The 23,347-nt window shown below is 48.1% G+C and overlaps 8 protein-coding genes across 8 annotated transcripts; 5 read left to right on the top strand and 3 right to left on the bottom strand.

Moving 5' to 3' along the window:
* Positions 1–644: 644 nt before the first annotated feature.
* On the top strand, positions 645–2,020 carry BDV27DRAFT_146002 (major facilitator superfamily domain-containing protein; the record flags this gene model as incomplete). The annotated part of the gene is made up of 3 exons (XM_032070502.1): positions 645–941; positions 1,011–1,457; positions 1,520–2,020. The coding sequence occupies 3 exons, from the start codon at positions 645–647 to the stop codon at positions 2,018–2,020; spliced, it is 1,245 nt and encodes a 414-aa protein (XP_031926711.1).
* A 240-nt stretch (positions 2,021–2,260) lies between these two features.
* Positions 2,261–2,962, bottom strand: BDV27DRAFT_158646 (uncharacterized protein; the record flags this gene model as incomplete). Its single annotated transcript, XM_032072717.1, has 2 exons — positions 2,261–2,489; positions 2,790–2,962. The coding sequence occupies 2 exons, from the start codon at positions 2,960–2,962 to the stop codon at positions 2,261–2,263; spliced, it is 402 nt and encodes a 133-aa protein (XP_031926710.1).
* Positions 2,963–3,143: 181 nt separating this feature from the next.
* On the bottom strand, positions 3,144–3,536 carry BDV27DRAFT_158645 (uncharacterized protein; the record flags this gene model as incomplete). The annotated part of the gene is made up of 1 exon (XM_032072716.1): positions 3,144–3,536. The coding sequence occupies one exon, from the start codon at positions 3,534–3,536 to the stop codon at positions 3,144–3,146; it is 393 nt and encodes a 130-aa protein (XP_031926709.1).
* A 5,101-nt stretch (positions 3,537–8,637) lies between these two features.
* BDV27DRAFT_146000 (Alpha/Beta hydrolase protein) lies at positions 8,638–10,383 on the bottom strand (the record flags this gene model as incomplete). Its single annotated transcript, XM_032070501.1, has 1 exon — positions 8,638–10,383. One exon carries the CDS (start codon positions 10,381–10,383, stop codon positions 8,638–8,640), a length of 1,746 nt encoding a protein of 581 aa, XP_031926708.1.
* A 1,178-nt stretch (positions 10,384–11,561) lies between these two features.
* Positions 11,562–12,760, top strand: BDV27DRAFT_165328 (Gfo/Idh/MocA family protein; the record flags this gene model as incomplete). Its single annotated transcript, XM_032073896.1, has 3 exons — positions 11,562–11,610; positions 11,679–12,165; positions 12,222–12,760. The coding sequence occupies 3 exons, from the start codon at positions 11,562–11,564 to the stop codon at positions 12,748–12,750; spliced, it is 1,065 nt and encodes a 354-aa protein (XP_031926707.1). The 3' UTR covers positions 12,751–12,760.
* Positions 12,761–13,778: 1,018 nt separating this feature from the next.
* Positions 13,779–15,490, top strand: BDV27DRAFT_165327 (fungal specific transcription factor domain-containing protein; the record flags this gene model as incomplete). The annotated part of the gene is made up of 4 exons (XM_032073895.1): positions 13,779–13,838; positions 13,947–14,602; positions 14,855–15,137; positions 15,203–15,490. 4 exons carry the CDS (start codon positions 13,779–13,781, stop codon positions 15,488–15,490), a joined length of 1,287 nt encoding a protein of 428 aa, XP_031926706.1.
* Positions 15,491–16,129: 639 nt separating this feature from the next.
* BDV27DRAFT_165326 (uncharacterized protein) lies at positions 16,130–19,406 on the top strand (the record flags this gene model as incomplete). Its single annotated transcript, XM_032073894.1, has 4 exons — positions 16,130–16,570; positions 16,635–17,109; positions 17,370–18,002; positions 18,064–19,406. The coding sequence occupies 4 exons, from the start codon at positions 16,130–16,132 to the stop codon at positions 19,404–19,406; spliced, it is 2,892 nt and encodes a 963-aa protein (XP_031926705.1).
* A 1,594-nt stretch (positions 19,407–21,000) lies between these two features.
* BDV27DRAFT_158640 (ankyrin repeat domain-containing protein) lies at positions 21,001–21,363 on the top strand (the record flags this gene model as incomplete). Its single annotated transcript, XM_032072715.1, has 1 exon — positions 21,001–21,363. The coding sequence occupies one exon, from the start codon at positions 21,001–21,003 to the stop codon at positions 21,361–21,363; it is 363 nt and encodes a 120-aa protein (XP_031926704.1).
* Positions 21,364–23,347: the final 1,984 nt, after the last annotated feature.

Genomic DNA, 23,347 nt, shown 5'->3' with positions numbered 1-23,347 from the left:
CAACAGGTGCACTAATTAATCATAAGCGCGTATTTTGTCATTATGAGCCACCGAAACTCCTTGATAGTTTTACAGTAGCCGGACGCGGAACAATGGCCATGAGGCGCTATGATACAGGATTACAGGCGACCTCAGACCGACTAGCGTCATTCAAAATTACAGACGCACGACAAGGGCACGCTCAAGAGTCACATACCGCCATTTACTGATGACCCAAACGAGTACTTGTGCCTTGCAGGGCTACGGAATCAAGAAGTCTGTATCCGGCACGGCTCCGGCGGGAGAGGGTTTGATATGTATAACCGGACCTGCGCCGGTGACTACTATCATTCGAATGCACCAGTAGTAATTCATTTCGCCAGAGCTGTTATTTTACCCGGACCCGCTCCTACTGCCAGTGTTTCCGGACAAGTTCCGGCCAATCGGAATCAAAGGGCCCCCCACATGAGCCCTGAGTGTATGTACCTGTACATGGTGTATAACGAAGCTCATCCAGCCTGTGGATGTACGGCTGGCTGGGAGATCAGTTCTCATAGATATGCAATTACCTCTCAGTTATTTCCTACCTTTCCAGCTCTTCTCAAAACCGAGCACAAGATCCTCGCGGTCAAATTCAAATCCTACGTTGCATAGTTGGTCCAAACATGGCGGAAGGTCCAACCAGTTCTCAACCGCCCGAGAAATCAGACATAGGTATTTCCACGGAAACTCCAATCATCCAACAAGGCACAACGCACTCTGATTTTCCAGAGGGAGGACGACAGGCATGGCTCGTGGTCTTTGGATCATGGTGTGCTTTGTTTTCTACATTTGGTCTTGTTACCTGCATAGGCGTGTTCCTGGAGTACTACAAGAATGGACCACTAGCAAACTACACTGCCAGTCAAATAAGTTGGATCACAAGTGTACAAGTGTTTCTCCAGGTCGGAAGCTCGATATTGGTGAGTTATCTTGAATGTTGCTGACTCCTCTGCTACAATTTTTCTTATCAATATACTGAACTAAAACAGTGGGGACGTTTGTATGACTCGTATGGTCCTAGATGGCTATTTCTACTTGGAACGCCTCTCCATTGCTTCGGGCTGATGATGACATCTCTGTCGAGGCAGTATTATCAAATCTTTATCTCTCAGGCCATTTTAAGTTCTATCGGATCCGGGACTATCTTCAATGCAAGCCTGACCTCCACAACGGCCTGGTTCTACAAGCGCCGAGGTATGGTTTTCGGCATTGTGAACTCCGGATCGTCCCTCGCGAGAGTTGTCTTGCCTATTATGATGACCCGGTTATTCCAATCGATTGGGTTCAGGTGGACTCTCCGTGTCCTCGGCTTCATGTTCTTGGCTCTCTGTAGTATAGCATGCGCCACGGTGAAGACTCGATTGCCACCTAATCGGCGTCCAATCTCCGTTACGGACTATATCCGGCCTCTAAGGGAACTGAAGATGATATTGACTGTGCTTGGAGGGTTTTTATACTTCTGGGGAATGTTCTTCCGTTGAATTATATCATTATTCAGGCGCAGGCGAATGGGATATCACCCACGCTCGTCCCTTACCTTCTACCGATTATTAACGCAGTCAGCCTCATCGGTCGACTACTTATGGGAGTCGCCGCCGACCTTTTCGGGCGGTTCAACTGCATCATCGCCATCACAGCAATGTCTGGAATCATGACATTGGCTCTATGGATCCCGGGAAGCACGAGTACAGCAGCGGTGATCATTTATGCCGTATGCTTCGGGCTTGGATCGGGTGGCTATGTGACACTCTTCCCGTCATGCGTGACTCAAATCAGTGATTTTGAAGAGATTGGAACGAGGCTCGGGATTGCGCAATTAATCAATGCCTTTGGTGCTTTGACCGGCTCTCCACTTGGCGGCGCCCTGATCCGTGGCCAGGGCAGTGACACCGATTTTCTTGGTCTTCAGGTCTTCTGCGGCGTGACTATGATTGCTTCTGCTGTAGTATTCGGCGCCGCGCGATATAGCCAGGTTGGAATGCAAATAGTGAAGGTCTGATGTATGTAGAAAACAATTCTCTGCCAGATCGCTAGCATGCTAAAGAGTCCGTCTCTTCCTAAGGACATCACGGGTTTAAAATGTCAGCTTAACTGGGTACATTTAGCTTGTACAAACGGGGACCTGACTTGTCTGTCCAAGCATTACACTAAAGCTTCTGAAAAACACGTAGAATCGCATCCGTTGCTCGCCCTTTACCCATCACTCGGTGACAGTATATTGTTTCCCCCCCCCCACCGTTCAGCTACCTACTACAAACCTCTGGGTCCTCCTCCGGATCTGTGTACCAAAGATGTAGATGAAGATACCGATAACCATCAGCGCGCCCATGATCCCCGCAAAAATGTTGAAGGCGCCGTCATAGCCCATTTTATCCACGAATGCAATAGGCCCGTAAGAAATGCCAAACCCGATGAAGCCACGACACGAGCAGATCAACACAAGAGTACCATCAACGCGTTGCGGATATCTGTGATCTTTCAGCAAGGTAGACTTTTTTTGACATCATGCATCCATCTGACGTACGCATCCATGCAGTAGACAAAGGAAGAAACAACAATGCCCACGAAGCCAAAGTACTCGAAATTCAGAGTGACCGCAATGCCCGCCCAGGTCCATTTATCAGGATGTTCAGCCGTTTTGCCATAAATTATGGTAGAGAGTAAGATTGCAACCGTGGGAAGAATGACCACAAGAAGACGGTATTCCGGCTAGTCCATATGAACACACGGCGACGGTTACGGGTAGCTTGGTTGAAGACACAACTTACCTCACTGACGCCGTTGTTTCTCTTAGCAATTTTGTGATCTGATCACTGAAGTAACCGCAGACAATAGGTACAGCTACCGCGGTAGCAATCTGACCCGTAAAGACATAGCCAAGAGTGTTGAATCCCCACAGAAACAGCGGCTTCACGAGCACTTCTGCAAAGAGCGCCGACATGAGGACATATATACCAAGACCAACAGAATTCCTTACTCATTGTCAGTGCCAGGATTCCTATTGCGGTGCGGTACGGGGTGCCAACTCACAGCAAGATGAGCCAAAGAACGTTGGGAAAGAGAATGACCTGACACATCTGTTTACAACAATCAATAGTGAGAGACCATTCCGCGTTTCCTGACTAGGGTGCCATGTCTCGGAAGAAGCTGCGTAAGCGATAGTTGACGACATCAATCTCACGGGTTGTACGTGTCGTCACAGGAACCAGAACGCCGTTCACTTCGATCCCCTCGCCATTTAGGGCTGCCATGGACCGGGCATACTTGGTCTCTTTAACAAATATGATGCTGAGAACAGTGATGGCCCCGCTGACGCATCCAAAAATACCATACCACCACCTCCACCCAAGGTGGGAATCAGACGCAATGTACGGACTCGCAATTATCAAGGCAGCGGTTCCGACAGTCTGTAGCGCAGAGAATGCCGCAACAGCCTTGCCCCGCTGGTGCAGAAAGAAAATCTCTTGGACAATGATGGGGAAAAGTGCTTCGCATGTGCCGGCGGCGATGGACATAATATCTCGACCTGCTATGTGCGACTCGAGGCTTTCACTCTTAGCACACCACAGGCAGCCAAAAGCCAGCAGAATGGAGGAAAACAAGTATATAGGCCTTCTTCCAATGCCGTAGGACAGTGGTATTGCGATGAGATTCCCAATACCCATGAAAAACGCCGGCCAAGTGATCAGGTCGTTCGTTTTGGGGCCGCCATCGTACGAGCTTTAACCGCGGGTAGGAATGAACTCATACCACTGGGCATCAGGTTTCCTGTCGCCGCAACAATTCCAACAATAAACAGGATGACATACTTTTGCTATACCGGTAGGTTCAAAGGGTCTGTACGATTGGTGTTAGAGGAGCGGAGAAAGCATGGGAACAGTTTTGGTAAACAACTTCCCATTTGGATCATTTGATGGAGTAGGTACGAGGACCACTTCAGAGTCATTGATGAGCTTGGTGCTGCCAACAACGGGGTTGGAGACGTTGTTGTTGTTGAAAGCCTCAATATCTTCATTCTGGAGTTCTGTGGTGTGTTTTGCCTCCATGACTGGTCGTGAGAGTCCGGTTCGATTTTGGGTATTTTGGGTAACCAAGGTCAATAATATTACCAGTACTTCTAATACCTCGTAGTAAGCAAGAACTCACTGCTAGTTTTAGGGTGGCCTATCGGAAAACGAGGACTCCTTGCGGGCATCAAACCGGAACGGAGAAAATAAAGCGATCCTATACTAGTACACTATACGCAAATTGCCTCGTTCATTTAGCGTGGTTCACCACGCTTGAAGCTCCCACCTTCGCAAATTTGAGGGGAAAGTAGCGCCGTAGAGCCATTGGTCGCACAGTTCCTCGCTTATACGACCACCTCTGGAAAGGGACAGCGAGGGGATGAGTACAATATCGTTGCAAACTAGCATAGGCCTCTGCTGTCATTTTCACCATGATTCTACCATTAAATATTTACCTATGCCGAGATGATGTGCACAAAGTGCCCTCTAATGAGATTTAAAACCATACGTTGTGTGTGTGTGTGTGTGTTTAGATTTGAGAAGAAGGATAGATGTTGATTGCTTCCACTACTTCCTTATAGCCCGGTATCCATACACGCAATGACCTTCTACTATTACCTACATTGCAGGTACACATAGATGTCGCTTTCCGGTGAATTAATACGGCTTCAACCCAACGAGTTTCTTCAGCTTGTCCGTCATCTCGGGCTTTTCTAATGGTTCTGCCCTCTCCAACGGATCCGGTTTACCGTCAATCATATGCTTTCCATGCGAATGGATGTTGATATGCGGCCAATGTGTGGTAGCTTCCCACTTCCGGAAAATTTCCTTCTTTTTCTCCAGGTCTTCTGCTGATATCCACGCTGCAGGCGTATCAGTGGCGGTTCCGAACACCCACCGCCTTCCGCCGGTGGGTGTTCGGCAGCCTAAAGGAATTTTCAGCGTAAAGGAAGATAATCAATTTTCTATCTTTTTGAAGCTATACAAACCATAAAAAATGCCCAAAACGTCTAAAATTTCAGATTCACGTGTAGATGAAGCTATTGAAGCCGTCTATCTTGAAAAAAAGCCTAATATTGCAAAAATCGCGCGGGAATTCGGGATCCTATATTGCACACTCCATGGCCGTATTCATGAAAGAAGAAAGCCTCGTACAGCTCGAAATGCACCAAATAAAGCGCTAAATAAGTATCAAGAGACTGCCTTAAAGCAATAGATTGCTAAAATACGTGATATTCATCTCCCGGTGACTATATCATTGCTTTTAGAGTGGGCAAACCTTACTATACAGCGCGATAATCCTACACAGAGTATCAGTCGATCATAGGTATATTGTTTTTCCAAAAGACTTCCTCCTGATCTTAAATTAAGCCCTGTGATTCAAAGGCCAAAGGAGAAGAAGCGTCTAGATACAGAGAATGTCAGACAGCTTCAATTCTGGTATATTCAGCTTACCAACTTGCTTAAAGATGTTCCTGCTCGCCTTATATATAACTTTGATAAATGCGGCTTTCAACCAGGCAGTGGAAAGCCTCAAAAAGTACTTAGTACAAAGAGAAGAGTTCCTAATCTTCCTAAAACTGGGCATGCAGAGAATATTACTACACTTGAGTATATTGCTGCAGATAGCTGGATTATAACTCCGCTCTTTATCTTTAAAGGGAAGAAATTTATGGAGGCCTGGTACAATAAAACAATTCCCGATTATTATACTGCAGTCACCGATAAAGGCTATATAAACAATAAAATCGCGCTTGAATAGCTTCAAAGATTCCATGAGGAGACTAAAGATCGTACAAGAAAGAGAGAAAAACATATACTTCTCTTCGACGGCCATACAGCTCATAAAACAGTTGAATTTCTTCAACTCTGTAAGACATATGAGATTCTTCCCTTTTGTTTTCGACCTTATACAACACATCGCTGTCAACCGCTTGATGGAAAGCCCTTTCTTACATATAAAACACACTTTCGCAGTGCAAATAATCATATTGTACAGTGGTGTGGAGTCCCGAGAGATAAAGCAAATTTTCTACGTGATATTGTTGCTGTACGTGAGAAGACTTTTACTCCGCGCCTTATTCGCAACTCTTTTAAAGAACGCGGTATCTTTCCTCCAGATAGATCTTCAATTATTGAAGATATTCAGAAGATTTTACTACCTTTACCAGAGATCTCTGCACCTGATTTACACGTGTACAGAGAGACTACGCCGCCTCCAAATCCTCAGTCTTCAAGTATTGAGAATACACCTCCAAAAAGTGCTCAGCAAGTTGAAAAGAATCAGAAAAAGCTATTTAAGCTTCTAAATAATAATACACCAAACAATCCTCGCATTGAGCGCTATCTTGACCGCTTATTTCATCAACAAAAGCTTCAATCTGAACAGCTTGCTATTATGAATTTAACTCTTACACGAATTGAGGCTACACAGGTATCCCGAAGCCGTAAAAAGTCTAAGCGAGAGATTCAACGCCTTGGAGATAGTGGTATACTGCGTGTAAAGGATGCGAATCGGTCTATTGCAGACAGGAAGGCCAAAGATAATGAAAAAAATAAGAAAGCAGCGGATAAGGCGTATTTCAAAGTGTACGGCCACCTCCCGCCAGCGCCTTATATAGAAAATGAAACTATAGCTTCAGATACAGGATTGGCAGAGGAATCGGGTGATCAGCTTTATTTTATTGATTCTACAGGCGTTTAGTGGTGATAATACAAATTGCTTCATTTTCTTCCTTTACGCTGAAAATTCCTTTAGGCTGCCGAACACCCACCGGCGGAAGGCGGTGGGTGTTCGGAACCGCCACTGATATAGCAGGTGTAAATGACGGTACGGATAAGGTCCGTGTCAGGATAGACAGCGTAGTGCATCTGTCGGGAATCCCACAGGACCAGGTCGCCCGGCTCGGCGCAGACCTTGACAATCTTGCATCCTTGCGCCTCATACCACTTAAAGTCTTCGTCCTGGAAAGGATAAAAGTCATAGTGGAGGGCGGCGAGTGGACCTTTGGTCCTATCTGGCGGAAATTGCTTGAAGAACTTTTCAAACAAGGGGGCACTGCCTTCCATAACGACCAAGCCACCGTCATTTGGTCCAGCTTCAGACACTCGAGACGGATATGAGTTAGTATCTTCGTGGTCCTGCCCTGTCCTAGATCTACTTACAGTTGATGAAGCCTTGAACGCGGTGCATTCCATTTCTCTCAGGGGATTGATCAACATGTGGCCACGGCTTTTTGCCACCCATCTCTGCGGCATTAGGAAGGGTAATATTGATGGTATCGTACGATGCGATCAACTCGTCAGTACCCCATATTTTGGCAAAGGCACCCAGGACACCCGGCTCTTGCTTTGCGTCCCAAACATACTTTTCATGCGCGGCGCAATAGTTGAGATACATGCCATTCTTAAAGGTCCACGGCAGGTTCTCCTCGGTCCAAGTACTCCGGTCATTGATTTTGAAGCCATTATCAAATGATCCAAGCCAATCTATCATTTTCTGGCGATAGTAAAGTGCCCGGTCTTTGGGCACAACATTCTTAAGCACAACATAACCTTTGACGTCGAATTCGTCCCGCCAGTCGCCATGCTTGACTGGTTAGGACGAGGAATTCGCCATAGCTCCAATGTATGGTGCCATTGTAAGTAAATGTACTAGGACTCAAGAGACTGTGGTAGACGTAGATTCAGAATGAGTTGTAAGTTGCGTAGTTGCGGTTGTGCGATATTCAACTTTGGCGGCCTAGTATACCAGCCTGATATACGACTAGCCAGACGTTGACATCTCCGACTAGTGGCTTCCAGATTCACATTCTGTATTGGAAGACCAATCGTGTCTTCCTGTTCAATTGAGATCCCCCCGGAATGCGGAGGAGACCCTGCCGAAGCCCGCGTTCACAAGGTGTGGTTGGCCCAAAACTATCCCCCCGAACACCGCGAATATGGCTTTTGCGACCATCCAATTTGAGTTTCAGAAACGCAGGAATTGAAATTGATAGTGCCGTGGTCATACGACCCGAAGAAGGGGCCCTTTGACTCTCGAGAAACCCTTTCCGAGTCCGCTATCTAGGAAGGGCGAGCTTCTTGGGAAGCAAGCCTGTCCTGAAATTGTAAGACAAGTTTATACCCTTCTGAACTTGCTTTACGACGGCCTACGTTTGTTTTTGAAATGTGAGACATTTAGGGATACCTAACAGGTAGATGGGAGTTGTAGTCATTGTGTCCGCTTGGTCGTCCAGAGAATACTGCGATTATGTGACTATAATTCAGTGCTATCTTGTCGCCGAGTCAGGGGCAGCATCCTCAGGTTAAAAGGCCAATTAAGATATTGTAAATAACAGTATGTCATGAGCTTAATATATAGTCGGTAGATGAGTAGCATCCATTGGTGCTGTTAGAGGGCTCTGACTCCAATAGACTTGAGACTCTATCCATTAGATTTACCAGAAAACAATTTCTCAACATTCTCAATCTCCGCGGATCATTCATTGCGACGCTGTTCGCCGAAGTGGCTGTGTCCCATCTACAAAGCAATGAGATGCCAGATAACAAACCGAGCTGTACATTCGTTCTTGGAAATAAGTATTATACTGCCCCTAGAAGATCTAGTCTAACAAATTGGGAGAATTACGTGGCTGTCGTGCCCGCCTCCGATATGAACAATATGCCGGCCTTTGTTCTTGACATGCTCTGGTTTCCCAAAGTTGGAGACACCTCGAAAGTGTCCCGCAATTTCAAACTGTAGACTTTCTCCAGCCTGGAACTCGATGCCTGTTGCCCAAATTCCAATCTCAAGTTTGACGATTTGTCTGGGTGGAATACGCTCCTCTCGGTCATGTGGGTGGAAAGGCCAGTTAGGGTGCATTGACTTGTCGTGGTCAATTGCGCGCTGCGACGCCCGGATTATACCAGTAGGCCCTTTGTAGATAATGACCTCTGTCTGCAACTCCTCAGGTATTTCGTGGAATGACTTGACTGGCAGACCTTCCCATGGCACGTTTAAGCACAACATAGGCTCGCCTGTGGATGATACCTTGCGAAGGATAGCAAAAACATCCATATCATCATGTTCCTGGCAGGACATATACAAGACTGCCTTTGGTATGCCCATGATTCGCGTCATCTTATCAAACGTGTACCTGAATTTCAAGAAGTCTGTCTGGGATGTTGCATCGTACGACAAGGCGAGGCTGTTTGTGGGCTTGTTGAGGGCCAACCTGTCATTGGGCGCGAGGTACGCCTTCTTGTACTCAGTATTCGGAATGGGAAAATCCTGCTCTACGATGCCGCCTATCGATGGCGTTTGGCCGAATTTCAACAAGGCCATGCGAACGCGGGGTGTGCTCTCCCAACTGTTGTCAAGCCCCTTGAGGTACCGGTCGAAGAACTGGAGTAGCTCCTGGTTGGAATCCGGACATCCCCAGAGGTCATACCATTCCTGATAGGGATGGAATCTGAGCCACTTGTCAGACGTCTTAACCTTGAGCCATCCTCGGATGGCGCCCATGCCATGCATAGTATTGGACCAGGTGCCGGTGATGTATGTCGGGATATTAATCTTTTCGATCTCAGCGCGTTTATCGTTCCAGTACGCATTCGCGAGCGGGTATTTGTCGAACATGGCCCGGATGCTCTCGATCTCGCCTCCATGTATGACATATTTCGAAATGAGCTCATCGAAGAGATCGGCACAATAGATACCGCCACGAACAAATGTCTCCCGGTACATGTCTGTGCAGCCTTCCCAAGGCGCAATGGCCTTTAGTGAGGGTGGCTGCTGTGCGGCAATAAACCATTGGCTTTGCGCCAGATGGGAATTGCCTGCCATCCCAATACTTCCGGTGCACCACGGTTCTTTGGCGATACATTCAATCACATCATGGCCATCTTCTCCTTCCTGGGTTCCTAGCACGGCACATGAACCCTCCGAGTCAAAACTACCCCGGTTATCAACATTGACAATAGCGTATCCCTTTTCCACCCAAAAAGCGGGATCCGGCGCTTCGAATTTCTCCAGCCCACTCAGCACGTCGTCACGGAGGCCCAGATTAAACGGAGCCATCAAATTTAGCGCATCGGAGCCGTTGAACTTCTTCCCAAAGGGACTCCAGCAGACGATAGCTGGGACCCTACCGGTGGGAGGACGAAGAACGTCCGCATATAGTGTGACTCCATCCCGCACCTTGTATCCGACGTCATGTTCAACGAGGATATCACACGTCAAAGGTCTCTTTCCCTCCTTCGACCACCCTTTGGGCAAGATTTCGGTACGCGGATTGAACCCTTGGTAGCCTAACCCTATCTTGGGATGGCTCAAAGGTCTGCAAATGACTTGAACGTCGTCGAACTCCTTCATGATCTCGCTTGAAAGTTTCAAGGTATTGAGTAGTGGGAAGGAAGGAAGGGCTCCAGGGATGTTCGTTGGGCCCCATTACATATCGGTCTTACTCAGCGGTCATCAAGATTTCAAAGGGAATACCTCTAGGTTGATTCCACCAATATGGAATTCTTGACCAGTATCCATGCACGAGAATACTTTTGTTGTGCGAAGGCCAATCGGCTTCTTTGGGTCTGGGTTAGCGCCGTTCATCTTCGATATATAACATAAAGCCCCAGTGGTCAATCCATCCCATAATTCGATTCGACCGGATACATACTATAAACCCCTGTCGTGGGCACCGGCTTATGGGTAATGTTGTGGCTTCATCCTTCATCCTTCATAATTACGCTTATGACCCTCCTTTCCAGTACGCTTGAGACTGTCACGTCAAATCTCAGAACGTATGATAACAATTTGCCCGGAGCAATTTACAGGATGCACCTGTCCAGCGTTCTGAAGTGTTGTTCCGGGGGGGGCGTTCGCCGAACCGAGAGTGAACCGGGTCTTGACCTCCACATAGTTAAGCCGGCTAGAGCTCTAGCCCATATTTCCGCTTCGTCTGATTCGCACGTCTGTTGTTCCGACCGGTACGGAGTAGATTAGTTAGGCGCTAGTATCCGAACCGGCTTGGCTGGAATGGTGAATCCACCATTAACGCAACCTGCTTCAGAGTCGGTTGGCTTGGGTGCGTCCACGACCACGAGACATACGATGAGACAGGTCGCTCTTCATCCCCACAACAATGAGACTTACTCCGTATTCCCCGCGTTTTCTGCCTGTTTGCGAGGTAATGCATCTCGCACCTTCGGAGCAATCCCATATCTAATTGGTGTGAGTTAAATAAATGGAGAGCCCGCTCGGACTAAAACATCCATTGAGTTTTCGGAACATGTGGGCGAACATGAGGGCAGCCGAACCGCCCTGAGCGATTCCCGATGGATATCTCTTACCCTTTGGTATGGCTAAGAGCCACGCGAGGGGCAGGTGCCGGGAGAACTCGACTACGCCAGCTTGTGTCTTTGTAGCAAGCCTATAGGCATCTCTTCGAACGAGACGTTAATCCGCTGAAGAGTACAGAGATTCCCCAATCTTTCACAGATCCATCTGTCTTGGCTAACAGTCCGAGATCTGCTTTTCATGATAGCTCATCTACGATGTCGATTGGTGTAGCTTTGCTTGGGGCTGGGGTCTTTGCAAAGAGGGGTGTGTGTTTTATGTGGCCGCTATATTTCATGAAGGCTCACGGTGATTCTAACGGCTGAGAACCACAGAGCACCTTCCAGCCATCAAATCATGTCCATCGTTACGTCTCAAGGCGGTCTACTCGCGATCGCAGACGTCGGCTGAGAGCTTCGTTGCTGCAGCTAACGAGGATGCCGAAGCGTACTTTGATTCGCCGTATATTCAGTCCAAGTCGCTCGATGATCTGTTACAACGTCAAGATATTGTTGCCGTCATCATCGCCGTGGCTATTACTGCGGTACCGGGTCTGATCAAGAGAGCATTGGCTGCAGGGAAACATGTTCTGAGCGAGAAACCAATCGCTCCCGACGTCGAGACGGCCCAGAGGCTGATGGCTTACCACCAGCAGCAGACGAAGGGCGGCGTCCTATGGGGTGTTGGCGAGAATTTTCGATTTTGGGACTCTGTTCATAAGGCTGCGAGGATCCTCACGGAGATGGGTGGAAGCCTTGTCACCTTTTCGGTGACTGCATTTTCTTTCACGGATTCCAAGAACCCCTTCTATCATTCAGAATGGTGAGTTATGACAGCTCTATTTTCCGGGCCTTTTCGCTAATTCTTTTATATCGAAGGCGCCAGAAGCCTACTTTCCAGGGAGGTTATTTACTGGATGGCGGGGTTCATTTCGTTGCGGTGTTACGAACGTTGCTAGCTGCTCTGGGCCAAAGGGTGGAAGTCGTATCCGCATATACGACGTCTTTACAAGAGGACCTTCCTCCGCTTGACACTGTTCATGCTATTTTGAGAACCAACCAGGGACGCAGCGGCACCTACACCTCGTCTGTTGGGATCAAAGCCAAGCGTGTCATGGAGTTTGAGATTGTGACCGACAAAGGCTATGTCATATACCGCCCGTTCCAGATGGAGATCTTGATCAAGCAAAACCAAGGAAGTAGATGGGAGGAAGTATCGGAACCGGCACCATTAATGTGGGGTGTGAAGGAAGAGGTCGCTGCGTTCGCCGCGAGCATTTCTACAGGTAGGCTGGATTCCAGATTGTCGACCACCGAGGCCCTAGAGGATTTGATGGTTGTGGAAGCCATGTTGAGGTCGGGTGATGCACAAGCGCTGCCGGTAGGTGTCACCAAAGACACAACTTAGCCCGGTTTCCCCGTTATCTTGAGAGTACGATATGATATTGAAAACGAAAGTATAAACGCTATTTCTAGAATCATCCTATATCAACATGGGCCAGGCAGAATTACAATGTAGGCGTCTGAGCCGATAGTGTGTCGTTGAAGTTAGCAACTACTTTACCCCGGCCGGCACGTGGTCCACATTCCGAACGTATGTATAAAAGTAGTATATAGGATATCGTATACCAAACTGGACGTTCAAGCCCTATCATATTTCTCAAGGGCTTCCCCTCAGAACCTTAATTTAGTTTACCATGCATCGGCCAACCCACAGTAGTCCGAATGACAATTTTCCCCGCGTTTGCTGCCTCCACTCTCGGGCCACGCCGAACGTGGTTCTTCTCCGTATTGCATCGCTCTTTGGCTTGACTTTGCCTTCTTTAAACCCTGTAAAAAAGATATCCTCGGTCCGGCTGAATGCACGGTAGTAGCACTTCAGTCCCTTCCATGCTCGGCAACTCCTCTTTGGCACCGCTTCCTAAGCGGAAGCGCTTATCGTACGCTTGCAATTACTGCAGGACCAAGAAGACACGGTGTGACGAGCAATTCCCCAGCTGCCGAAATTGTCAACTGGCAGGTGTCCAGTGTATTACCGTTGATAAAAGGCGGTCGAATGCACCGGTCCAGCATCGCCGCAGAGATCTTCCCGTGACGGAGCGAACCCTTGAACCGGCGGCAACAATCAGAGTGGTCGCCCTGGTGTCTCCGGCAACGACGACGGGGGTCAGTCGGTCACCGGAGTTCACGATCGCTTCAGCACGTTCAAAATCCCCGTCACCTGGACCGAGAGACTCGAACGAGTGGCGCAGCTGGGACACGAGACATCTCCCGGTACTCCCAACACGCGCAGGGTCCAGCATCGTACAGATCTCGACACAATGGCTCGACCTAGCTCTTTCTCGGCTTCAAGTGCCACCCTCGAACCACGTCCGTGTCCACTTAGAGCCCTGCCTCTCCGGCCCAGAGCTTTCAGATGAGTACACCATTGCTTCCATGGAGCCGGGACTGCCGCCTGTAGACGAGCTCCATAGGTTGACCAAACTCTTTTTCAAGGTTTATCATCCAATCTATCCGTTTCTCGACCGGGAAATGATAATGTTGCTCGTCCGTGAATCCTCCGACCTGTCACGGCGTTATGCAAGAACTCGTAGGGTTAACAAGACTTCCCGGTTGATGCTCCTTTATCTAATCACGACTTTGGGCACAATGGCAGGCCCAGCAGGATCCGAGCAACATCTCAACACATATCTGGGTTACTGTCACACACTCGTGGGCCACCTCATCCTGCAGCCATCAATAGAGTCAGTTCAGGCGCTCCTTCTTTTCTCAATAACCCTTCGTCTCCGGGACCAACTATCACAGGCATGGGATGTGCTCACGCTCGCTATCTCCATATCGCAGACATTGAGGCTGGCCCATCTTAGTGCTCCCCTGCGAACCATACATGACATGGCGTCAGACAGCGACAAGAATCCCATGCGCACATGGTGGGCCCTGTACGTATTCGAGAAATTTCTCGCCTTTGACTCCGGTCGACAGTCCACCCTGGACGATCCGAGGTTATCATCCGTAGGGCGACAACACCCAACAGACCCGATGAATAATGGAAAGATGCTGGTGCTTCAAGATTATGAGAAATTCCTCACCAGCCTGGCAAATGTATTGCGCGAGATGCAACATCGTTCATGGCATACATGGCGGACAGAGAGTCTAGATACAACGAGCGACGCGGATGCCCGGGCGAGCAAGATTCGTACCGCGGGCGCAATCGACACCTTGCTGTGGGAATGGCGAAGAAGCCTGCCCTCTGAATATCAGTAAGCACTTTATGAATAGGAGCGCATTCCAGCTCCAATATGCCTGCAGTGAGCCCTTCATTTTGCTGGCGCATTCATCTGACAGCCGTGCCCTTACCAGGATCGGGACGTCGAGCTCCGCCGACGTGCAGCTCACACCTCAATGGGCTTTCCTCTCATTTTACTATCACCAAGCGTGCGTTTACCCAAGTCGGCGGCCCCGATCATGTTTTCACATTTGCTTAGAGTATCTCCTTCGCTGATGCTCACTAGGATCATTGTATTGAATCGAAACACGCTTTTGCTGGATTGGAGCGAGGTGAAAAAGGAGGTCGATCGGTATGGATCTGGGGAACCTTGGCATTTACGGCTTCGCAACGGGCCCCAAATATGTCTTGAGGCCGCGAAGGACATGACAAACCTCCAAGTCATGGTGACTGAGGCCGGTGAGCCCAGCTTTTTGGCCCTAGGCACCTCACCGCTAGCAGCGGCCTACGTCTTAGCCGTCCATATCCGTCTCCAGCCAGCCTCTATCTTGAGCCGGGCACACTCTGAGGTACGTTTTTTCGAGAAATTCAGGGTCCACTGTGAAATAGACTCGCTGACTAGGTTTCAATCCAGCTTATGAAGGCGGCCATGGCTATCTCGCGACAAAGATATTCATCCAGCACAACTCAAAACTCGTTGCATAAGTCGCTGGATGCTTTAGAGCGCTATGTCTCTCAATTACTAGGCGATACAGCCATTCAGTCTTCAGTCGAGTTCAACACGGACCCTGGGGAGAATAGTGTTACCACGATGGCCATTACGGATCCAGCGCTGTCAAATCCGCTCGAGCCTCCACCACTCTCGTGGGGATCGTTCGACTTGCTGAGTTGGGATTGGAATGAACTAGTTCCGCAGGCCTAAATGGACATTTGCGGGGAATGACCTGATACTTGGGATTAGCGGCTATTCTCAAATTTAGAGGTACCCGAACTCCCACAAGTAGCTTCACATTAGTAACCGTTGCTCTCTCGCAAAGGCACGTTTGTAAATGTTGTAAAAGATCGGAAAGGACATATTCGGTGTAGATATAGTCTGCAGTTGCAGTTCCTATAGAGCGCTTCGGAGCCCGCCACCATTAAAGTATCTTCTTGCCTTGTTATTACAACGTCCGCCGGCGACGTGTTAGTCCGGAAATAGGCATCATCCTCAGGCAGACAGTGTGCTGAAGTTTGGCCGTAGTGCGGATGAGCCCAAGCCGGCATTGTTCGGCTCGGTTCGATGCCAGGGCACAGACTCCGGTGGAGACCTTTTAAGGTTCTAAGTAGCTGCAAAAGCTCTCGCCCTCGGGGGGTCCCGGCAGTCAGTCCCTTTACCCCAACTTACCCTAATTTCTAAGCCCTGTTAATGTTATACCGAGCCCCGGACAATCATTCCCCGAGATGTCGAGAAGGGCTACGGGAAAGTCAAATAGAATACACTATGTATAATAGGGAGAAATCCCATTGACAAAAAAGAACTCTATTTCTGGAGTCTCCCTCTTCAATCAACAGTGAATTGACCATGGTACGGCTCGAACCCCTGTTGCTGCTTCACGCTGTCGGCGTGCTAGCAGCGGTTTACCACAACTCCTCAGGACCCTCATCGTCTCTGGGGACGTTCGAGAATCCGTCTGTCCGGTGCCGACCTCGTTTTCGATATTGGCTCCCGGATGCGGGAGTTGACAAGGAGATAGTTTCGACAAACATCAAGGACAGTGGGGAGCGAGGCGCAGGTGGTGTCGAATTTGTTCCATTCTATAACTACGGTGGTGAAGCTGGCGACCCGCCACCCCAAGCCGACTGGGTCACCAATGGGTTTGGTACACCAGCCTTTCGCGACGTGTTTTGGGCTGCGCTCCAAGCACACAAAGATGCGGGCTTGTTGATGGATTTCGCTCTTGGGCCGAATCAGGGTCAGGGTGTTCCAGCTTCTAGTGATGATCCTGGGCTGCAATGGGATTTGGTAAAGACGCAAGCACTGTATTTGACTAGAGAATCGAAAGAAAGACTGATTATTTGACGCTCAGGTTCCGTACTCTGTTCCAGTCGGTAGCAATGAAACCTTCCAAGGGCCGATTCCCGGCTGGGGAACCGGAGAACTGATCGCAGTGGTATCGGCGCACGTTCTTTCACAGACCAACATTTCACTGCCAGAGATCGACTCGCCCTTCCTAACAGCCCAGAGTGACTATCTCAGTTTAGTGCTTGAGCATGAGAGCCTGACCGACATTACAGGCCAAGTTTCTGAGGATGGTCAGCTGTCAATAGGCTTTTCCACGGATAGGGACGGTGTTGGCCACCGAATTTTCGCCTACTACCAGAAGCGGACCTTGCACAAGAATCTGCACTTTACGAATAATGCTACAGCAACAATCTGGGACAACGGTTCTTTCGCTGTGGGTCACTACAGCTCACGCGGTGCTCAGACGGTCATTGATTTCTGGGAGAGCCATATTCTTATCGATGGTATAAAGGAGTTACTGATGGAAGTAGGGAATTACGGTATGTCTCTCAATCCACTGGCAAAAGAGGACACCGGATTGACTGTGGCATCGTATCACGTATAGCTTGGGAAGATAGCATGGAGTTGACCTCAAACACATCATGGACGCCAGCACTCCCTGGAAAGTTCCAACGAAAATTTGGCTATAGTCTAAAACGATACCTACCAATTCTGAATTTCGGAACGCTCTGGCCGAACAACAATGTGAATATTCAAAAGTACCGACCTGGCGCAGTGCAAAGCATTTTAAATACACCAGACTCCGGGGCAGGCTATATCAACGACTACCGCAGTGTCCTTCAAGATTGCTACCGGGAGTACCTCCAGACGATTACTGACTGGGCACGCCATGAGCTCCATCTTGAGTTTTCAGCACAAGTATCCTACAATCTCCCTATGGATATGGAGGTGAATATACCTGTCGTAGATGCTCCTGAATGTGAAAGCCTTCAGTTTGGCGATAGTGTCGATGCTTACCGCCAGTTTTCGGGACCAGCATTACTTGCTGGTAAAAGGATTATCTCAAACGAAATGGGTGCAACCATGGCTGCTTACGGTTATCCCTTTCGAAGTCTTTTGTTCTCCGTTGGCCGTGCTATTGTAGGGGGTGTGAACCAGTTGGTTCTGCACGGGCAGAGCTATACTGGAGATTACTACGAGACAACTTGGCCAGGCTACACTGCCTTCTCATACTCAACCTCCGAACTTTATTCCAACAAACAGCCCTCGTGGGATCACGGCTTGTCGGATGTTCTGAACTTTTTCGCCAGAGTTCAATATACCCAACGACAGGGTATGCCAAGAGTGGACGTGGCCATTTATAATAAAGTCTCAGCCACCGACGCTGCCGCATTTCCATCTATGTATCAAGCGGACGACTTGGTTAACGAAGGTTCGTCTTTTCCCCTGTCCCTTAAACTGTTGGTACTCGGGAGCTAAATTATTGCACCCAGGTTGGTCGTGGGCATACCTTTCCCCAGATAACTTCGCCCTCCCTGCGGCTACAGTGAGAAACGGTACTTTGGGTGCCGATGGGCCGCAGTTCAAGGCTCTGGTCATAACAAGTGACAGTAATATGACCCTATCAGGGCTACAGAAGATCCAGGAATACGCGACTCATGGGCTACCAATTATTATCAGCGGAGGGTTGCCAGGCATCTTTCCTTCCGGCAATGAAAGTGAAAGCGCCACCATTGAAGCAGGCCTAACACAGTTATCAACCTCCACCAATGTGCATCTCGTTCATACTGGTGGTGTCGCTGATAAATTATCCACCCTTGGGCTATCGCCTCATATCCAAGTTCAAACCGATGGGAGATGGCTAACAACCTGGAGAGAAGACTCCTCGAGCGGCATCGACTACGCCTTGATTTTCTGCGATTCAAATACTTCCTCCGGATATATTACGGTCACTGGCTCTGCGAGCGATAAGGTCCCCTTCTACCTCAACGCATGGACGGGTGCTATGTCCCCCGTTTTCACATACAATGTGACGGATCATGCCTTGACCCTGCCAGTATCGCTCCAAGGCAACCAGACAATGATCATCGCATTTTCACCCCGTGGACTGAATAAATCCGGGGAACCAATGGTCCATGCCATCGAGATCCCTCCTTCAGTGATCGGTGCAACTTTTGACCAGAGCAACGGTTGGGTCGCCCATATCACCAACCAGGGGTCTGAACCCACGCCCGAACGAATCCGTCTATCCAGCGACAGATACGTTGAGCTGCCTCAACACCAGCGAACAGCGAGTGCGTTTAATCTGACCAACTGGCACCTCATTGCCGAGCATTGGGAAGCCCCAACGAATTTCAGCGATGCTAAGACCATTGCTCGGAAGCATAACACCACCCATGGATTGACGGCACTGGTGTCATGGAGCGAGATTCCTATCCTCAGAAACGCATCTGGGCTGGGTTACTATAGCACAACGTTTCAGTGGCCACCTACCACGCGCGCTGGGATTGACAGAGCTGCCGATGGCGCTTATATCGTCTTCCCATCAATTCTACATTCAATTCAGCTCTCCATCAACGGACACAGAGTCCCGCCATTAGACTACACCAACGCCAAGATGGATATCACCCGGTATCTGCAAAGCGGCACAAACGAAGTCCTAGCAGTCGTTCCAACCACAATGTGGAACTATATTCGAAGTATACTGCCAGAGATACGCGATCAAGGCCATCTCCCAGGCCTACTTGTCGAGGGACTGCCCGTGCCAGGTATTTCGGAAAACGGTCTGGTTGAAGAAGTTAGTGTTATCCCATATTCGAAACTGTTGATCCGTTAATCTTCGTACCTGGAGCCTCGTACTTTGGAGTGGATAGCTCGCTCTGCCGAATGGTGATATCAAGCGTAGTCCCTCGTGCAATTGCAGTGGGATACTTTATGTAAGACATGGAGGTTAAAAATACGGGCATTGCTCTCAATATGGGCTTATTTACTTTATTTCCAAATATGGGATGTTGCTTGAACTATATGATTATAAAAAATGAGCGCAATGTGTTTTGTTCATAGTCAGTAGATAGTATGAACTGAATCTAACCTGTAATACCTCCAAAGAAAGATAAGCCCTTGCCCGTTGAAGATTCGGCAGAATCCCGACACTGAAGCGTTTGTGAGATAGGTCAACGGACCACTAGCCTGGTCTGACTTTATAACAACAGATTGTGAACCTGGCTGGTTCTACCTCTGTGGTATATTTCCCCGGCGAGTGTGGCCGCTCCTTCATATATGGATGGGTTCAAGAATCGGAATAGTCACCCAGATACGCCAGCATTCCGGGTGTGTAGGGAAATTGGGTAAAAGTATAGAGGTGTTCAGGCGTTCTAGGCATGACCAATGGATATAATATCTCCAATGAATCCAAACAAACAAAAAAAGAAAAAAAAAAAAGAAAAAGAAAAAACATACAACGGCCAAAACTAAGGCCCACCTCACTTAGCGCCCACTTTCGGTGTTGGGCGACTCGCCGCTTTATTCGGGTGGGCTTCAGGCGAAAGTTCACCCACCTGAATACTCTTCACTCGACCCAATATCAACGCTTAAGCTCCCCGAACCGCCATATAAAAAGTAGAATACAGAGTAGTCAAAACGCCAAGAACTTAGATTTCTATATAAAGATAAGGGGTCTATCGATTCGGACAATGAGTAATTTTATGGCCCTATATCTTACAACGAGAATATCTAAGCAGAGCGCGCCTAAGCGCCGATTTAGTAGATGAAGCTCTATCTTCCTGTATAGGTTCATCTGCTTGATTTTGGCGCTCTATAACGATTCGGGCCTTTGTTAAGAGTACTCCGCCTAGTAAGACACTTTCGCTTCTTTATCTACTTCTCATATCTGGCCTTATTTTGCTCACGTTATTATTTTAAAGCAGGTTTTGAACTCATGTACACTCGGTAAAGTTATATATCTATTTCTCTTCTATAGTAGTAAAAAAAGATATAGTATCTCGATTTGAAAGCAGAATACTGCCTATTTCTCGTATGATTGTTGGCCGCGGAGGCACTCCACGCTTATCTTCTGTTAGAATCCACGATTTAGGTAATTTCTATTTACTAGTAGTTGATCTATAACTATTGATACGAATGTCACCTTTAAAAGAACCTTCTTTTAGACGACCACGTGGTGTAGAAAGAGATATATTAAAAGCCTGAGCTGCCTTCTTTATTTTACTAATTTCATTGCGTTTTATAGGGGATATAGCCAGTATGATCCTGCCTCCCTGCTCAAGGCGTAATTCTGATAATTCAGACATTTTCAGTGATATGGTTGGTGTTTTTTAACCATCTAACAAATTGAGGCGCGTTGAAAACGCGCTCGGGGTGCGGGTCGCTTACCAATTACGTTTCTCTTAGAGAATGATGCGGCCGTGAATGCTATGACTGATGAAGGTTGGACGCCATTACATCTGGCCGTAAGCGAGGGGAAACGGGATATCGTTCAGTTATTACTGGACAATGGTGCGGATGTAAATGCAGAAAAGAATGAGAAAACACCAATGTATCTAGCTATTGGCAACAAGGACGAGCTCATTACCACGAGCCTCGTTCGACATGGCGCTGAGGCAGATGTACCGCTGGCGCTGGCAATCAAGCAAGGTGATGAAGATACAGTTCGATTTATCCTCCAGCATGGACCTGAAATTGAACCAGAATTTTTGATCTATGCTAATCGTTATGGACATGATCATATTTTGCAGCTTATGGTAGAGCACTTTCTTGAAAAGGACGCTGTTGACTAGATAGCACCATTTATGTGGAACGACAAGATGTCGAACAATACTTAGAAAACTTGTGCTTAAAAATTGTACTACCCAAGACGATTGACCTCTGTTGATTATATCAGTTTTATAAGAAGTCCTATAGATACTGTGGCCCCACCCAGGGGCATACTTCTGCCAACCACGACCGCCTTCGATAAGATATGTTGCAAGGCTTCATTAAGTACTCTTTCTTCCTTGCCCTATTCCAATTCATTGTAGTTAATGCAGAGTCGAAAGGCCGCCGTTTTACTTTGTACAGTTTTTTATCATTGATTCTGAAGTCAGTAGCGATAAAGGTCCCTAGGCAGAACAGGAGAGACTCGAAGAAGACCTATATAACCTTCGCTAACTTGCTGTCGGAGGGACCGACAGGGTTATTATCGGTCGCTGTGTATAATGTGATGTAAACTGAACTGGTTTATACTGACTGGCTGGTCACTATGTAATTTCACTATGAACATGGGTAGAAATAAGCAATAGAGAACTCATCCGACAACTGCTTGGCATTACAACCAGTAATATGTAGACTCGAATCTATATATGCCACTCCAAGATGAAAGTGCAGAAATAATATATTTTAGGAAAGGCCGTACGTAAGAAAAGAAGAAAAAGGAAGAAGAAAAGCAATCAGACTAGGGTCGAATGGCGGTCGACAATCACGGACCGGAGAAGGTGCCTGAAAAGAAAAAGGCACGGCCAGAGGACACGACAGACATGCAAGCAAGGGTTATAATGATGCAATGAGTAGTAATTTAAATGGGTTGAGGCTGCTTCAGGAGAAACAGGGTAAAAGCGCCACTCACTGGATAAGTAAAAGAAGGGAAAAAAAACATACAACAGGAGGGATTCGCTGGTGGTCACCCACCCAACTACTAACCTCCCGGCGTGTGGCTTAAGTACGGCTGAGCGGACGGGAAGCCCTGTTCTCCACACCCTGTGGTCGTATGTACTAATTTTATAGTCTCAAAGAATTATATAGTGCATAAATAGATGTCAGAAAGCTTTGACGTATTTCAGATCCCATGTCTATTGAAGCAGTGTGATTTATTAGAGTCATATAATGGGGTGCTAAAAAGAAGCATACTCTCAACTAAGTAAATCTGGGCCACTACTATATCGTGCTCATCTTCTTAGTAAGGTATGGACCTGAAGTCAGCCCAACGAAATATTTGACTATTATCATTTGCCCCAACCTGGCTATCTTACCTAGCCATAGATTTTGGTGCCCGCTACCTTGTAGCCTTTGATTGTGATTATCTACTTGGTGCCATCGCTCCAGGCACCGGCGCGCTTGGCAGTGCGAATTTAGAACACACCCGAACCCTGCCGTTGCCTACAGGTAGACCATGCGCCATTGGACTTTTGGGGCCGATAATCTCCGTCACAAGCGTGATGTCGGCAAAAGTCCTGTCCAGATGGGCAGGTGACTTCCAAGCACTAGAAGACTATTGTGTCAATATAATGGTTTGAAACGACACGCCGCAATAGTGCCCGAAAACCCCAATCTGGATAGGCATTGCCTCTGACAGATTATCTTCACATCTCGTTCCGGGTTTGGCTATTGCAATTGTAGGTACAGCTGATCGGATATTCTCGGTTCATCCCCTGTTCTCGCTATTCTTTCCGAAGCTGATATAACATCAGGCTGAAGGTGAAAGAGCTCGGCACGCAATCAAAAATATTTGTCATTTGAGAGCAGAGCTGCAGGAACCGACGCACGAAATATATTGATCAGCCAATCAAATATTATCTTCCCCTCCCGATATGGGATCGACACTGTCCTCGTGAGCACAATCCGACAGTTCGGCTAGCCCAAGCCCCCTGTTCTCAAAGTAGCTCGTCGTATCCACCACGCCTTTGGGGCGGGCCGCCGACAGCTCACTCGTTTCCCCGGACCAATCATGTTTCTTGAAAATGGACATGACTCGCAGGCAGGCTCACCCAAGCCGGGGTAATGATCCTT

This window comes from Aspergillus caelatus (genome assembly GCF_009193585.1).
Source record: "Aspergillus caelatus strain CBS 763.97 unplaced genomic scaffold BDV27scaffold_109, whole genome shotgun sequence".
In the NCBI taxonomy this organism is placed as follows: Eukaryota; Fungi; Ascomycota; class Eurotiomycetes; order Eurotiales; family Aspergillaceae; genus Aspergillus; species Aspergillus caelatus.
This window is presented reverse-complemented; position numbering and strand designations above follow the sequence as displayed.